The following is a 17,783-nucleotide window of genomic DNA, read 5'->3' as shown; positions in this document are numbered from 1 at the left end:
GCTGCCGCACCAGCTCAGTGGTGCGTTCCATCCCCTGGTGCCCATGCTCCTGATGTAACAGCATCAGCACTTCGTGATGCAATAGTGCTGGTAACACCACCTGCAGGGACTCTTCTCCCCCATCTGAGCGGAAAATTCGGCGATGCAGTACTCCATCCTGCTCACACAACCGACTCCACTGGCGCAACAGGTTCACCACAGCTTTAGGCAGCTGTTGACGCTCCTCCGCACTCGGAGGAACCCCACGCCTCCAAAACCTCACTACCTCACCTATAACGGGGTCCTCCTCTTGCAATGACTGCATGTCCACGGCCAGACCGGGGAGGGCCGTAACGGCTGCTTGAGAACCCACCTCGGTCTTCTCCGCCTGCCTTACAATGGCAGGGAGAGCTGTACCGGGAAGTAATCCCTCCAATTCACTCTGAATGGAGGGACCCTGCCGGGAGAGAGCATCCGCGTTCCGGTTGCTCCTTCCAGAGCGATACCTTAGTTCGAAATCAAATGCCGCCAATTGCGCAGCCCACCGCTGCTCCGTGGCCCCGAGCTTGGCGGTAGTAAGGTGGCTGAGGGGGTTGTTATCAGTGAATACGACACACCTCTGCCCCAGCAGGTATTCTCTGAACTTCTCAGTCATGGCCCACTTAAGCGCCAAAAACTCCAACTTCATGGAGCTGTAGTTTGACATATTTCTCTCTGTGGGCCTAAGACTGCGGCTAGCATAAGCTATGGGCCGCACCTTCCCTCCCTGTTCCTGGGACAGCACCGCTCCCAAACCTCCATGGCTAGCATCTACTTCCAAAATAAAGGGAAGGGAGAAGTCAGCATAGGCCAATACCGGGGCAGAGGTGAGCCTACTCTTCAATTCCTCAAAGCTCACCTGACACTGCTCTATCCATGCCGCACCAAAACTTAACTCCGCTCAGGCCCTGGGCTTACGACCAGCAAACTCCGCTACCAGCCGGTGCAGAGGAGCCGCCAACTTGGCAAAACCTTCTACAAACCGCCTATAATAACTGGCGAAACCCAGGAACGAACGGAGCTCGGACACACCTTTAGGGCACGGCCATTGCTTCACTGCCTCTATCTTGTTTGGGTCTGTCGATACTCCTTTGGCCGAAATTACGTGTCCCAGATAACTTACCTCCTGTTGGAAAAACGTACATTTAGATAATTTAGCCTTCAACCCCTCTCGCTCTAACCGACTCAAAACCAACTCTAACCGCTCTAGATGTTGTTCCACCGAGGATGAGAACACCACTATATCGTCCAAGTACAAAAGAAGGGACTGACACTGCTGGTCCCCAAACAACCTTTCCATCAACCTCTGGAAGGTGCTTGGGGCGTTGCAGAGCCCGAATGGCATACGGTTCCATTCGAAAAGACCGAAAGGTGTACAAAAGGCGGTCTTGTGTTTATCACCCTCCGTGACCGGAACCTGGTTATACCCACTGGTGAGGTCCATGGTGGAAAACCACCGGGCCCCCGTCAGTGAGTCCAAGGTTTCCTCTATTCGCGGCAGAGGAAAAGCATCTTTTCGGGTTTTTGTGTTCAGCTGGCGATAATCTACGCACATACGTAACGTACCATCCTTCTTTTTGGCCAACACGATCGGGGAGGCGTAAGGACTGCAACTCTCTCTAATAATGCTTGTGTCCAGCAACTGGTTTATATGCGTTTTTACCACATCGTACTCCGACGGAGGTATCCGCCGGTACCGTTGTCGGACTGGAACCGAATCTGTCAAGGGGATGTCATGAGAGAGGAGTTGGGTACATCCCAACTCGCCGTCGTACGCAGAGAAAACCGTATGGAACTTTAACAGCAGAGACCTCACCTGTTCTTGTTCAGTAGCTGTCAACACCGACAAATCAAAATGCTGGATTTGTTCCTTCACTGAAGGGAGAACTATGGGAATCTGAAGATTCACTGACGCCGAAACAGATTTAACTTCCGAGACACCCTGGGGCAGGCTCACAATAAATACCCGGTGCAACGTGCCCAAAACGGAGTTACGAAAAAGCATTATATCGGTTTTACCTACATTGACGACTGGTACATACACAGTGCCTCGGGTTACCCGCATTAATGCAGATGACGCCAAAAGACCCGCAGGCAAACCCATTTCTGGAGGTTCAAAAAGCACTGAGTCCCCAGCAAAGTGTCCGGAACAAGTGGCGGCCACGACTTTCGTGGTGCCTCCCGGAATACGACATGCCCTACGACCCCGCAACCGGACCTTGCCTATCTGGCCATCTTGCAGGGTAGCCCTCACCTGGCGACAGTATTGCAATGCTTGAAACACTGGCCTGGAGGCCTCGGACACTGATGGTGCATCAAAAAGGGCCGGGCCGTGCTGCCCGAAGAGTTCCTGATAGCACCGGCTCAACACATTCATCCCCAAAATACCAGGGACTTGGGCCCCAGTGCCCCCAGGAGGATCTCTGACAACCAGCACGCCACACCCTGGAATTACCTGACCACACAGCTCCACGTCCAACTCAAGATAACCCACATACGGTATCAACGACCCATTGGCCGCTTGGAGCTGCAACCACTGACATGCCCGGAGATGATCCTGGCCACATGGTGCAAACTGCTCTAGGAAACAACTTTCCGTGATAGTAGACACCATGGAGCCAGTATCAATCAAACAGGGCACCCGCACCCCCCCTATACAAACAACGAGGTGAGGACACGACGCCATTAAACGAGGTAGGGGGCCCAAGGTCATGGAGTCTTGATCTTTCCCTACCGAACTGTGACTCTGCAGTTCGGCGGGACCTAGTTTTCCGTCGGTCTGGAAAAGGTCTGACCAGCCCTCGTCCTAGGAGGCGACTCTCGCCGAACTACAGGAGGAGGGGGAACACGTTCTCCATCACACTCACGGGCAAAATGGCCTGGTTGTTGACACCGACGACAGAGCAACGCCTCGGTCCGGGAAGGTCGACGAACACTCGGGGGAAACCGCATGCCTGCAACACTCTGAGTGAGTTGATCTAGCTGTTTCTGCTGTGATTTTAACATCTCCCGCAGCTCACTCAACTCTGACTGAGAATGCCCTTGTACTCCATACTGGATACCATAGGCCATTGGAACAGACTGACTCCTACCCCTTGCACCTCCTGGCATTCCCTCCCGCTCCCACCTAATTGCTTCCCCACGCACTACCAAAAGGCTGGAGTCGGGCTGGCGGCGAACAAACTGCTTCAGTTCCCGGCGGAGGGCACTATCAGCAACGTACTCTACAAACTGATCGCGCAACACAATTTCAGCGTTAGGGATGGCATTGGGTGATTGTTGTTTAACCCTCTCCAGGAGAGTCATCAAACCCAGGGAGAACTCTAACAGAGATTCCCCGTCTTGCTGCCTCCTGGAGAAAAAGGCTTCTTGAAGTGCTACATAGGATTGGGAGCAACCATACAACTCACGCAAAATCGTAATAATCCTATCCGGGTCTCCCCGTTCTTCAGTGGCACGATGCCTAATCTCCTCCCGTGCTTCACCTTCCAAGTGGTCAAAGAGAAAAAACGCTTTATCTGTTTTAGACAAATAACGAATCCGCATGCATGCCTCAGCCTCCTCCACCCACTCGTCAACGCCGGTGCCGGATTTGCCACTAAATTTCGGGCATCGTCTGTCCCTGGGCACACAAACAAACCGCTCCGGCACGACAAAATTAGTTTCGACTGGCAGAGGAGGATCAGGCCCTACTGCAGGGGCAACCCCGGGAACGGTGCTAGGACCAGGTAACTCACCTAGCCCCTGCTCCCTTTCACGACGCAAACGGTCATTATCTGCTCTCAACTGCGCCACTATTTCTCGCAACTCCTGCATCTCATCCTCCATACTGGTCATAGCTACACTCACCCCAAAGATAGAAAAAGGGCCACCGATAAAGAAATACCGCTTGCCCAAAGGGTCGGGACACACGCTGCTGCTTTGCTTCTGAAAAGAAAAAAAGGAAGAGAAAAAAAAACAACAACCAATATCACATTAAACACCAAATTACCCCCTCGTCTCACTTAAATCTCTGCCTGACCCGGTAAACCCTGCCGACTACGCCAAAATGTGACGTTAACTCACGTTTAGGGAACAGTTAATCTCTAATTTTAATCCGACTACGCCACCCTGGGGGGGCACCAGGGAAATAACTCCCAGAAAAAGACACACAGGTAAGTGTTACCATTTGGAAAGGCAGATGACAGGAGACGTGAGGGACAATACAAGTATACTTTATTATAAAATGATCAGCACCAATAAAAACAACTCGCTCTCCTGACTCTTACACATAACCAATACTTCCTCCGAGCCAAGCTTGGCGGGAACAGGGCAGGCCGGCTGCAAGCCAAGAGGTTGTCCAAACCCACCTCAAGTCACCGCAAATCAAACCAGCACACCCACACCATAGGGACGTTTTGTCAGCACACACAGCACACGGGGTAGCACACGGTGTAACGCACCCCTCGAATGAAGCAGCTAGCCTCCCCCGTTCCACGCCAAATCCTCCCTGGCTCCTGGAGAGAGAAAAAGAAAAGGGACTCGTAGTAACAATCAAAATAAAATACACAAAATAATGAAAAGAAACTAGAGTAAAGCCACCATATGGCAGCTATAATACTCCAGCCCACTACCGGTGCCTTCCGCCGCTCAAGCTGACAATCAGCGACTATAGTGGCCCAAAAATAACAGGACAGGGGATGAAAGAGAGACAAACACAAACTTATATTATAATAATAGACAGGGGAAATACCCACAAATAAATCACACAAAACAAAATTTAATCACAAAGTAAATCCACTGTTAGACAAAACCAAAATTCAAAATAAACAATATAAAAAAAACAACCTGGCAAAACAAAACACACAAAAAAAATAAACTAAACAAAACTAAATAACCCTGGTAGGCAGCCGGACAGGCACAAAGTTAGAGAACTAGCCTTCCACCATATCTGCCAGGTAATCACCAGGCGTTAGTCCAGCAGCACATACAATAACAAATTAAACTGAGAAAACGTTGCCGGGAAGCAAAACAGCAGCGGCGTCGCGTGCAGCATTCTCCACCCTGGATTAGAGACCGTAATGATCCATTCTCCATTCACCTTCAACAATGAAACAAGTCAACCTAAATGTCCCGGACCCCGAATGTGAACAAGGGAGAGGTTACTTACAGTTTAGGTAGAATCACAATCGAACGCAGCGTTGTATGGCTACTCACAACCGGTGCTGCAGCTCTGTTTACTGACCAGCGTTCACCCGCATCTGCCAATGCGTTACTACTACAGGTGACATAATAATTACCCCAAACACAGCGATAGAGCTTAAGATGTATATATCAACGTACCTGAAAGCAACTCCGCCAGAAACCGGTTACAATGCCATCGCCACCAGCCCCGCTATAAATAAACTATAAATGAAGCACATTACTAAAGTAATCCGTGTATTTACACTGCCGAAGAAGAGTGCAAACATACCTTAAGGGGACCGAGAACCGAAACAAAATGCCAGGAAGTGAGAAACCCAGACCTACGAGGACCCGTAAACCCGTCAAAATAAGGGTCCTTAAATATTACGGCCGCTTCCCCCTTATTGGAGTATCAAAGCCCCACTCAACAAGGACCAATCAGAAGGCCAAATCACTTATCCGGCCACATACAGATGCACTTCATTGTACTGCAATTATACTGCTTTGAACTGCAGTTTTACTGCAGTTGTACTTCATTGTACTGCAGTTATTTTTTGTAAGGGGTTTTTCATTGTTGTGTACAAGAGTTAAAAACTATAAATACTGTTCGTTTTCTCACACAAACCGCTCGTTTCGTGTCTTAGGCCATCAATGTGTACTTACGATGGGGAATTGTTTCATTTAGATGATGGGGAATTTTTTAATTTGGACTTTGTGCATGCTCTTTGAGACAGTGACCATATACCTGTGAACAAAACAATGAACCAATGAGAACAAGACACATGAACAGGGGAGTACATGGCAGGTTCACAAGAAATGACAAACCAGGGAAGCACATGACAAGAAACTGAAACATAACCCAACACCATCTGTGACAATGTGACACTATTCATGCCTCATGTATTTTCATATGACATGAGGCATGAAATATATTGTCACATACATGTACACATATTTATACATGCAACATGTAGATAAACTGTTATGCTTGAATTTTTATGCATGTTGAAAATATATTTTCAAAATATATTTCAATATATTTAACAGTGTCTCACATATATGTGAATATATTACATTTCTGTATGGGTATGAAAGTAAATCAGTAGCAAAACTCGAGAGCACGTAAATGTGAATTTGAGAACTTGTACAATAAATATTTGTACTTGTACATGAACATTTACACTCACAGCTCCAATGTGAAAACCTGTAAAATAAAAATCTGAAGTTGAATGTTGAAATTTGCACTCGCATACAATAGTCACAAACCTGTATTCTGAATTTGAAGCTGCAGACAAGTAGACACAAATGTGTAAAATGCCATTCACAGAAATACAACGACAGACACAAACTTGTAATATATATTTTGCGTTTAATCTTACGTTCACATTCGCGGTACTTCCTCAATTAGGCACTTACAACTTCTCAAATCTGTCACTGCAATTTCAAATTTCGCGCCTTGACTTTTGCTACTCTTTTCGCGATTTATTAGGTGCAAAACTAACTTGTGCACTTGAAACTCAGAGGCGGTGAGAGAGAAAGGGGGGCGGGAGGAGGGGGGGTCAAAGGAGCCGTTTTATTGGTTGGCAGCTAGCCAATGAAATGGGACTTCGATGATGTCACGAAACCCGTGTGCACTGAAACGTTAACATGGCTTAATGATTAGACTGATATTAAAAGAAATAAACGATATTATCAAACTCAGTAAACACAATGCTTATAATGCATACTACAGAAAAGCAGATGAGCACAGAATATGACGAAAGAAAGCAAATGTGTGTTCAGTGCAAATAAACTTGCTGCCTGTGTTTTATTAATAATTTAACGAATTATGTGGTTTTTTTTATTTGTTTTTTTTATTTGTTTTATAACTGTTGGTCCATTAAGCCTTATTAAGCGTTTTCTTGGTTTTCTGTGGGAGGAAAACGTACAATTAAACTCGTTGCATCCATATTCAGAGCTCAATTGCTTTGCTTTATTTGTATGGTGTTTCCTGAGTTTGGTCTTTTAATACCACTGTCTCAATTAAACACGTTGTGTTCATATTCTGTGCTCATCTGCTTTTCTGTAGTATGAAAACCAAGAAAACGCTTAAGGCTTAATGGACCAACAGTTATAAAATAAATTAAAAAAAAACAAAAAAAACACATAATTCGTTAAATTATTAATAAAACACAGGCAGCAAGTTTATTTGCACTGAACACACATTTGCTTTCTTTCGTCATATTCTGTGCTCATCTGCTTTTCTGTAGTATGCATTATAAGCATTGTGTTTACTGAGTTTGATGATATCGTTTATTTCTTTTAATATCAGTCTAATCATTAAGCCATGTTAACGTTTCAGTGCACACGGGTTACGTGACATCATCGAAGTCCCATTTCATTGGCTAGCTGCCAACCAATAAAACGACTCCTATGACCCCCCCTCCTCCCGCCCCCCTTTCTCTCTCACCGCCTCTCAGTTTCAAGTGCACAAGTTAGTTTTGCACCTAATAAATCGCGAAAAGAGTAGCAAAAGTCAAGGCGCGAAATTTGAAATTGCAGTGACAGATTTGAGAAGTTGCAAGTGCCTAATTGAGTGAACGTAAGATTAAACGCAAAATATATATTACAAGTTTGTGTCTGTCGTTGTATTTCTGTGAATGGCATTTTACACATTTGTGTCTACTTGTCTGCAGCTTCAGATTCAGAATACAGGTTTGTGACTATTGTATGCGAGTGCAAATTTCAACATTCAACTTCAGATTTTTATTTTACAGGTTTTCACATTGGAGCTGTGAGTGTAAATGTTCGTGTACAAATACAAATATTTATTGTACAAGTTCTCAAATTCACATTTACGTGCTCTCGAGTTTTGCTACTGATTTACCTTCATATAATCCTCCCCCAGCGTTGCCACCACGCCGGCCTAAATCCGTCAATCTAGGACTTTCAAAAATGCCCACATCCGTCGATGCTAGGTCTTTTTCCCAGACAAAGGCCTTATTAAATGTTTGAAAATCACTTTCAGCTTATTCCAAACCGCACCTTGTCTAGACGTTTGAGAATTACTTTCCGGTTTATTCTCCAAACTCTGGCCCTTCTGGGAAACCAATTAACACCTGGCATTTGAGAAATTACTTTCAAATTTATTCTCAAACCCTAATTTTCTCTCACCGTGCTTTTTGCAGCTTGGTTCTTTATTCGGGATCGCGTCCACCTAGGCCTGCCGTGGTATCTACAATTCTCCCCTCCCTTGCAGTTTTAGCGTTGGGGTATGGAGCCATAGACTTCTTGTCTTTGGGATGTTCAGTCAATTGCTTCGTCCACGGAGGTCATCAGCTTTGCGAATCCCTCCTCGTCGCCATTTGTGGTGGAAATTCTTTCTCAACTTTAAATAATAATTGGAAGACAGCTGGAGATTTCAAAAGTTATAAAGATCTTTATTTCTTGCAAGAAATAGACATTCACATACAGAACGCATCTGGTATGGGAAGGTTCCGACTTCTGCTTTTTGCCCAGCTTATATACACAAAACACATCCTGGTTAGGCTTCACCATTCGTTTACCTTAAAAGGAGGCATCTCGTCCAAAATCTTTGTCTTGCATAAATTATATCCAAACAGAACAATATCATGCCTAGATACAAGTTCCTGTTTTTAGCTGCTGCTCAAAATTCACACCTTTTGTCTATCGTTATTTTGATCTGAAGCTGCGCACATATTTTCACACTTTAAGTCCAACAATAGGTCACTTGAGTACTCTTAGTCTCTTTGCTACTAAGTCTCCTATAACTCAAAACATTTTGTCACTCAAGCTTGTCTTAACTTATGCATTTCTAAAACTTGGTTACATATCTTTAATAACGTGCTTTAGCTTATATGAATATATTTCTCTAAATGCTCATGAGGAAAAAATAAAGTGACAGATGTTAATACAAGTTGTACACTTCTAAAAGTAAAAACACATCTAAGAGTAAAAAACACATCTAAATGTAAAATTTCTATTACAGACCTTGAAGAGCCCACCCGAGTTTTGTACGGACTGCAACTGGTCCAATCTGAGTGTCTACATGAATTGTTTCCACTGCAGTAATCAGAGAGCTATTATCTGAGCCAATCAGCAACAAGGGCTGAACATTCTTGAATGACTGCAAAGGAATATCTCTCAAGTGGACATATCGACGTTGAAGAGCTTTCACTGGATAGCTCTGTTCCACAAGATCTAATCCATCTGCAGTGAAGGCATTCTGGATTCTGTACTTGACTACTGGATTGCTTCTGGAGGACACATCAAAGGTAACAACTAAGCCAGTCAGGAATGTGACATCAGGACGGATAGTACGTAAGGCTAAAGTTTCCTCCTTCCCTTCCAGCTGAAGCTGTTGAGCAGCAGCAGGTAGCAGCATGGTACGTTCAGCTCCGTCGTCTAATATCGCAAATGTCTCAATTGTTCTGTCCTTATTATGTAGAAGCACAGGCACAACTTTCAGTAGTACTCGACCTGAGGGACTGGAAGGTGTGAGATAGATCCTACTGTTTAATGCACTGGTGTGCTTAATCTTGGATCGCTGTTCAGCGATTCCATGGAGGACTTGGAGATGTATCTCCCCACAGATACCACATGGTTTCTTTAAATTACAGTCCTCTGGATGATGGGAACGACCGCATTTCCAGCACCGTTTCCCCTCTGCTATCCATTGCATGAGGTTTTCTGTAGATTGCTCCTTTATTTCTGAGCACTGGGTTATGTAATGCTCTTTGCTGTGGCAGAATAGGCAATGGACTTTGGATTTCTTCCATTGAGAGGGCTGAGATACCGGCTTAGGTGATTTGACACTTTGGGGTTCTGTACCATGGTAGACTGAAGCACTCTGTCTTTTCAATCGGGTTGAATCCTTTCCCTGAAGTGAGTAGGAGGATTTCTCTTTCTGATAACGTTCAACTAGTCTACTGGATAGACGCTGTTGTTGAGCTTTACTCTGCAGCCAACCAGAAAAGTCCTGAAGATTATATGGATTGAGGCTGGCGACATTCAACTTGCCTTGCATCTGTAAGAACTCAATGAAATTGTCTCTGAGATACTTGGGCAGTTTGCTGAGGAGCCGGTCTACATGGGAACAACAGCTGAGTTCAATGCCTCTCTGGCCCTCCAAGGATAGTAACATACTCACAAGAAGATGAACTCTTAAGGCAAATGACTGGAAACTACTAGCTTCACCGACCTTCACATCTGGAGCGTTGAGTATGGCTGCTATTTCGCTCTGTGCTAATTGATGTGGCTGTCCATAATGCAACTGCAGAGCCTGCATGGCTGCTGTATATGGCCGAGCTTCATGTCGACAAGACTGTCCAATCATTTGAGCCTCTGGAAGTTTAAGATGTTCAAGTAGCACGTGATATTTGTATTTCTCTGACAGCTCAGGATGTGGGTCTAGTAGATTATCCAGAGCTAGTTTCAGATTAGCGAAATCCCTTTCACTGTCTACAGCAAAGTCTGGTATGGAAGGTTTAGGCGCTCCATATAAATTAATGGGAGGTGAAGGAGCTGTCTGACAATTATCATATTGTGGCCAAGTTACTTGTTGTGCTGGGTAGTAAACACCATGTGCACCAGTATAACTAGGCTGTGCTGGGTAGACACCAGGATAATTAGGATGACAGCCAGCATAAACGGAAGGTAGAGAGTGTTGCATCGTATGTATTGCAGTCTGAGGATTAGTGGCCCATTGCTGCTGGGACAAAAAAGGGCTGCCTTCAACTCCTAAGGACCTTCTAAGTTCAGGAGGTGACTTATCTTCATACTGCCTTTGTAGGAGTAACTGTCCTTGTAAAGCAGCATCAGAAGCTGTAGGGAGTTGTGGAGACACAAAGCATGATGATGGAATTGAGTGAACTGAACTCATACTATTCAGTGCAAGTGTTTGCTGGGCAGACTGAGCTCTTATGGTACCCTGTGCCACGTTTCGCATAACTGGAACTTGTAAGATTGGAGGTAAATCAGCTCCTTTTTGTTTAGCGCTCATTGCATCAGGCGGAGATTCTGGAAAGTCAACTGGTGTCTTTGTGAAGTGTGGAGCAGTCGAGGTAATGTTATGAACAGACTCAGGGGAAAGTGCTCCCTTCTGAGATGCTATATCCGCTTCTTGGAGTGAGAGGTTATCTGCTTCCTCCTCCAGTAGGAAAGCATTAATGCGTTTTAACATATCCTGTCGACGCTGCTGCCTTTTCTCATAAAGAGACAGTCTGCTTGTAAGCTGTGCAATCTCAGCTGACTCCTCCCTCTCAGCTGCAGAGATGTTTTCCATCAATTCTCTCAGGGACATTTTATCAGTTGATTGAACTCGTTCTGCTTTACGTACTGGTGTAGACATACTTGGCAAGGATGATGCTCTGTCCACAGCTCGGTTTACTGCTGAAGTCACTGTATGTGTTTCTAGTGAGCTTGGTGGGGGACTAGTTGACCTTGGAAATTTATAGTCCATAACATAGTCCTCCAGGTGCCTAGGAAGTTTACTCTGTCTCACTGGTCTCCCAGATGACTGGTCTGGACTGGACGGGTTATCATCAGGCAATGACATATCTGTAGTAGTCAGTATCCGGCTCGAAGGACCATGTTTTGAATTTAGCTGGATCAATGTGCACTGACCGCCACAGTGTTCTTGTCAGAGAACTCAGAGTCATGGATAGATGATAGCCTTTTAATGATTGCTTTGGCATCAACATAGATGGACATTTGCAAGGTTTTCTAAAACAATGAAAGAAAATAATAATCAACATAAATTCACGTAAGTGTTACATTGTAGATATAAATGAAAAACTCAACATGAAGTATTTGCTTCCTTATACAAGTTATAACGATCGCTATTCAAACTTCAAAGGATTGACGGCATATAATACAGCGTGCAATTCACGTGCGGTAAATCGGCCGCTTTAATATAAACGAATAAACTTAGAAACACTATCTACAACAAATACTCTTGCACTATAACAGTAATATTGAAATAACACGGGTCTTACTTGTCCGTTACTCGTACAATGTCCTTATAATGCAAGCAATCCCGCAAACTTTCCGGTCAGAACGGCTGATGCAACTCTGTGGCGCTACGCTTATTCTCAGTCTACTAAATCAGCGTAGGCTCCGCTTCTGCGCTTGTTGCGCACTATTCAGTGACGCACAGCGCTGATTCTGTGCGCATCTCCGTTATTATGCTAAACATGGAGAATTCAGAACATGATGTGTTATTCATTTCACATTATTGATTATAATAATCCTGTGAGATCCAGCAGTTTTAATCAGATCATCTGAAGGATTTCAATAACACATTGTGCACAAATAAAGTGTGTGAATATCAATAACGGTGATAATGCAGTAACACACACAATCAGTTACACAACTGGAGAAATGTCAGTTTAGTGAGTGTGTGTGTGTGTGTGTGTGTTTATGTAATTACACACTTCTGATAAACAATGAGAAATTGTTGGTTCCACATTTTCTTTGTAATTTTTTTTTACAGTGTGTGTGTGTGTGTGTGTGTGTGTGTGTGTCAGTCAGTGTGTGTTTGTTGTTTAATGTGACACAGAGACACTGAAGAGTTAACACTATAAAGTCCAAATCCAGCACAGAGGGGTTCAGTGAATGTGTGTGTGAATGTGTGTAAGTGTGTGAGTGTGTGTGTGTCAGAGACGCTGTAGAAGGACAGAGTGCCGGCCGACACGTCCACAAACACTCCTGCTCTCTTACAGGATCCTGAACCAGCAGAAACAGCAGTGGAGTTATAATTGTGACAGACAGTGAGTGTGTGATTATAGCATCTCAGACTCCAGGACTTCTCATTACGTCCAAACACATAGTCACTCATTCCTTTCCTCTTGATTCCTTTATATGACACTGATATATCAGCAGCTCCAGTGCATTCAGCCTCCCAGTAACAGCGTCCAGTCAGACTCTCTCCACACAGAACCTGCCACCACACATCAAATCTCTCTGGATGATCAGGATACGACTGACTCTCAGACACACACGTCACCTTTCTGTTCTCCTCAGACAGAGCGAGACGAGTGTGTGCTGTGTTTGGGTCCAATGTGAGATCAATGGCATCTGAACACAAGAACACACACATTACAACAGCAACATTTACAACAACACACACTAAAACTGTGTTTGAGGACTTACATCTGTGTAGTCTTGATGTCATCATGAACTCTCCACAGTGATCCACACTAGAAAACACACACACACACACACACACACAAAATAATTAAACAAAACTTGAATTAAAGTACACTTATGAGTCGTATTCAATATTAATAAATTATAGATTTTCTTGTTGATCAAATGAAAATAAACTAATTAAAATTCAAACACTAACACACACACACACACACACACAGCCATGTTTATGTGATTTGTGAGTACATTCCATAGGCGTAATGGTTTTTATACTGTACAAACTGTATATTCTATCCCCTTACACTGCCCCCATCCCTAAACCTACCCATCACAGGAAACATTTTGCATTTTTACATTTTTAAAAAAACACTGCTTAGTATGTTTTTAAAGCCATTTGAAAAATGAGGACCCCCAAAATGTCCTCATAAATCACGTATTTTCCCGAGTGTCCTCATTTGCAGGTGTGTTATCATAAAAATGTCCTCAGTTGTCATGAAAACAAGTACACACACTCACTCACTGTATCTCTCATACACACACACAACACACACACACAACACACACTCCCTCCCTCCCTCCCTCCCTCACTCTCTCTCTCTCTCTCTCTCTCTCTCTCTCTCTCTCTCTCTCTCTCTCTCTCTCTCTCTCTCTCTCTCTCTCTCTCTCTCTCTCTCTCTCTCTCTCTCTCTCTCTCTCTCTCTCTCTCTCTCTCACTTCCGGTTTCCGTTGGCGTGAGTGGTTGATTGAGTGAGTGGATGTGAATGGAGAGCTAGCTTTTATGCTTTTTTTGGGATACTGCTGTGGTGATCTTTTTTCCCCTTTTTTTCCTCACGTGCATGGTAAAGGTAAGATATCATTTATATTTTTGAATTGGGCGGAAAATAGTTGTAAGAACAATTGTTTGAATTTTCGCGGGTGTGGCGTCCTCTGTGACGCCGCCGCTGTCCATTGGACACGGGGTTCGGTTTGTTACTGATCCCGGTGTTACGATGGAGGAGGCTTTGCTTGCAGTTGGTTAACAGGTAGGTTTTGATAGTATATCTCACGCGTCTAGAATGAATAAAGCTGCAGTTGTTTTTTTGAAAGATGAACGTTTGGTTCATGATTTGATTGAAAGCGGGGTGTTTATCAATGATTTGTTTGTTCAAGTTTCGCCGTTGCCGTCTACAAGAGTAGTTGTCTCAGGTGTACCGCCTTTTATTCCGAACGAGCTGATTGAACAAGAATTGCGTAGGTTTGGAAAGTTTGCAAGTGGTTTTAAGACGGTAACGCTTGGGTGCAAAGATGCGCGTTTGAAACATGTAATCTCACTTCGCAGGCAAGTGTTCATGTTTTTAGATTCTCAAACACAGTCTTTGGATGTATCTTTTAAGATAAAGCATGGAGGAGGATATTATACTGTGTATGCCAATTCAGGGAGCATGAAATGTTTTGAATGTGGTGCTGTGGGACACAAGCGTCTTGCGTGCCCGCACAGAGAACAAGCTGAACGCGCAGAGAATCATATTGAACAAGTGCATGAAGTTGATAATCAAGTTGCTTCAACTTCTAGTAGCACGACTCAGGGAGATCGAATGCATAGTGTAGTTAATGAAAATATTGAGACAAATCGAGGTGGTAAGGGGGACGATGGATCCTCTGAGCAATCAACTTCTGTCGAGAGGGCTGTGGTACTTTTAAAAGATGTAGAGAATACAGGGGAACAAATCAGTGAAATTGAAGCCACTGGTGAAAGTGTGCCTATTGAACAGAATGCTCTAGTTGCATCTAAGGAGAAGGAAGTGTTTACTTCGTTGAATGTTGGAAGCCAGGTGGAAAGTGATGCTGAAGAGATGGAACAGGATGAGTCAGATGGTGAAGGATTTGATGGGACAAATAGAGTGAACGATCTGTATTCTTTGGAGGAAATCAATAATTTCCTGGATGAAACGTTTGGACAGTCAGTTAAGGTTGATGATCATTTTGATGACTCAGAAAAATTCATTAGGTCAGTGGTAATGCTACAAAAGATTGTTGGTTTTGATTTGTTGGATGAACGGAAGCGGTATCGGTTGAGAAAACATGTCACGGCACTTAAAAAGTTTTCAAAATCTAATAAAACTAGAAAAGGAAAAAAAGCCTTAGTAAAAAATAAGTGATGTCAGCCTTGATCATGTTGCACTTTTTGTATATTTTTATTCTCTGTCTATCCCTCTCTTTCTTTTTTTCTATGGGGAGTTTAAGAGTGGGCTCTTTAAATATGAATGGTGGGAGAGATAGACAGAAGAGAGAAATGGTTAAGGAGGTAGAAAAAATAAACAAATTAGATGTAATCTTTTTACAAGAAACCCATAGCACAATGAAAGATGAAGTTGATTGGGGTTTATCTTGGGGTGGTCAAATCTTTCTAAATCATGGGAGTAATGTGAGTGGAGGGGTAGCAATACTTTTTTCTAGTAATTCAAAAATTAATGTAGTAAGTTCCTGTGATTTAGTTAAAGGTCGAGGTCAGATGGTTAAAGTTAACATAGAGGGTTCAATCTATTGTTTTATTAATATTTATGCCCCTAATATCGGGACTGAAAGAGTAGATTTTTTTAATAATATAAAGAAAGCTCTTGAGTTAAATGATTTTGACTATCTTATTCTAGGTGGGGACTGGAATTGTACTGTTGATTTTAACAATGATAGGCTTAGTGAGGAGCCCCATTTACAATCTAGTAGGAATTTAAAAAGTTTATTGGTTCAGTTTGATCTAATAGATGCATGGAGAATTAAATTTCCAAATGAAAGGCAATATACATGGGTCAAAATCGTAGACGGAAGAGTGAGTGCAGCAAGGTTAGATAGGTTTTATCTGTCACAAGGACTTCGATCAAAGTTAACAGATAGTGTAATTAGACCAGTTGGATTTTCTGATCATCACCTTATTACTGTAACTATTTTTTTTGAAGCAAGAAGTTAATAGATCTCAATGGCATTTTAATAATAACAAATTGCTCCAAGATGAAACATTCTGTGGGAATTTTAAAATTCTATGGCAGAAGTGGAAAGAAAAACAATTATATTTTGAGTCTTTAAATAAGTGGTGGGAAGTTGGAAAGGCCCAGATCAGAATTTTCTGTCAACAATATACTTCTTTTTCTTCTGTTGTGTTAAACAGGCCATAAAGGAGGTTGAGGAGGCCATAAGAAAGATTGAAAATGACCTTTTAAATGGTGGGGATGCTGAAAGTAACAATGCATTGAAAACAAAAAGAGTGGAGCTGAGTTCCTTGCTGCAAGAAAAAGTAAAAGGGGCCCTCGTGAGGTCAAGATACATTCAATTAAAAGACATGGATGCCTCAAGTACTTTTTTCTTTAACTTGGAAAAAAGTAGTGTTAAAGATCAGCGCATGACATGTCTGAGATGTCCAGATGGGCATATAACAACAGATGGAGGTGAAATGAGAAGATGTGCCACGGGTTTTTATACAGAGTTGTATGGCAAAGAACAATGTGATGAGGAATGTGTACAAGAGCTCTTAGAAGGTCTGCCTAAGCTTAGAAGAATTGAACAAACTGAGCTGGATAAAGAAATAAGCTTGGAGGAACTCACCATAGCTGTTAATCAGCTGACCTCAGGGCGCTCACCTGGAATAGATGGACTCAGTATAGACTTTTTTCAGCATTTCTGGGGGACTATAGGACCTGACGTTCATGAGGTCCTGATGAGCTCTTTCGAACAAAGTTTACTTCCAACCTCCTGTAGAAGAGCTGTTCTAACTTTACTTCCTAAAAAAGGAGATTTATCTCATCTTAAGAACTGGAGACCTGTTGCGCTTTTATGTACTGAATATAAAGTGCTCTCCAGAGCTTTGTCTAATAGGCTGAAACCTTATATTGGCTTACTTGTGCACATGGACCAGACCTACTGTATCCCAGATCGGACTATAATGGACAATTTATTTTTAATTAGAGATGTATTAGATGTGTGCAAAGTGTATGATCAGATTGTCGGACTTTTATCCCTGGATCAAGAGAAAGCATTTGACAGAATTGATCACAGGTTTTTGTTTTCTGTTTTAAAAGCTTTTGGTTTTGGAGAGAGATTTATAGCCTGGATAAGTCTCCTTTATAACGGAGCTTCATGTATGGTTAAAGTGGGGAGGGGACTTAGTCGACCAATACCAGTGGAAAGAGGAATAAGGCAAGGTTGTCCTATTTCAGGACAGCTTTATTCACTAGCTATTGAACCACTTTTATGCTTTCTTAGGAATAACTTGAATGGTTTTAGGTTACCAAACTGTAATTTTGACTCCCCTTTAGTTGTATCAGCATATGCTGATGACATTAATATATTCATCAAAAATGATGATGATATATGTACAACTGTAAAGGCTTTGAAGTGTTATGAGAAGGCTTCTTCGTCAAAAGTTAATTGGGATAAAAGTGAAGCTTTGCAAGTGGGAAAGTGGGAAGAGGAAAATCTGCCTT

At 43.1% G+C, this 17,783-nt stretch overlaps 1 protein-coding gene across 1 annotated transcript in view; it reads right to left on the bottom strand.

Annotated features, from left to right (window-relative positions):
* Nucleotides 1-11,790: 11,790 nt before the first annotated feature.
* The window catches only part of LOC311298817 (protein NLRC3-like), a gene marked incomplete at its 3' end in the record, with an annotated part of 87,515 nt that continues 81,522 nt past the window's right edge, over nucleotides 11,791-17,783 (bottom strand). The window contains exons 7-10 of the mRNA XM_084422071.1: nucleotides 13,333-13,379; nucleotides 13,187-13,257; nucleotides 12,845-13,120; nucleotides 11,791-11,904 (exon numbers count right to left, since the gene is read on the bottom strand). Of these exons, the coding sequence (XP_084278197.1) occupies nucleotides 11,791-11,904; nucleotides 12,845-13,120; nucleotides 13,187-13,257; nucleotides 13,333-13,379 (508 nt within the window). The remainder of the gene's footprint in view (nucleotides 11,905-12,844; nucleotides 13,121-13,186; nucleotides 13,258-13,332; nucleotides 13,380-17,783) is intronic.

This window comes from Rutilus rutilus (genome assembly GCF_951802725.1).
Source record: "Rutilus rutilus genome assembly, chromosome: 1".
In the NCBI taxonomy this organism is placed as follows: domain Eukaryota; kingdom Metazoa; phylum Chordata; class Actinopteri; order Cypriniformes; family Leuciscidae; genus Rutilus; species Rutilus rutilus.
The sequence above is the reverse complement of the archived record's forward strand: the minus strand, read 5'-3'. Positions and strand labels throughout refer to the sequence as shown.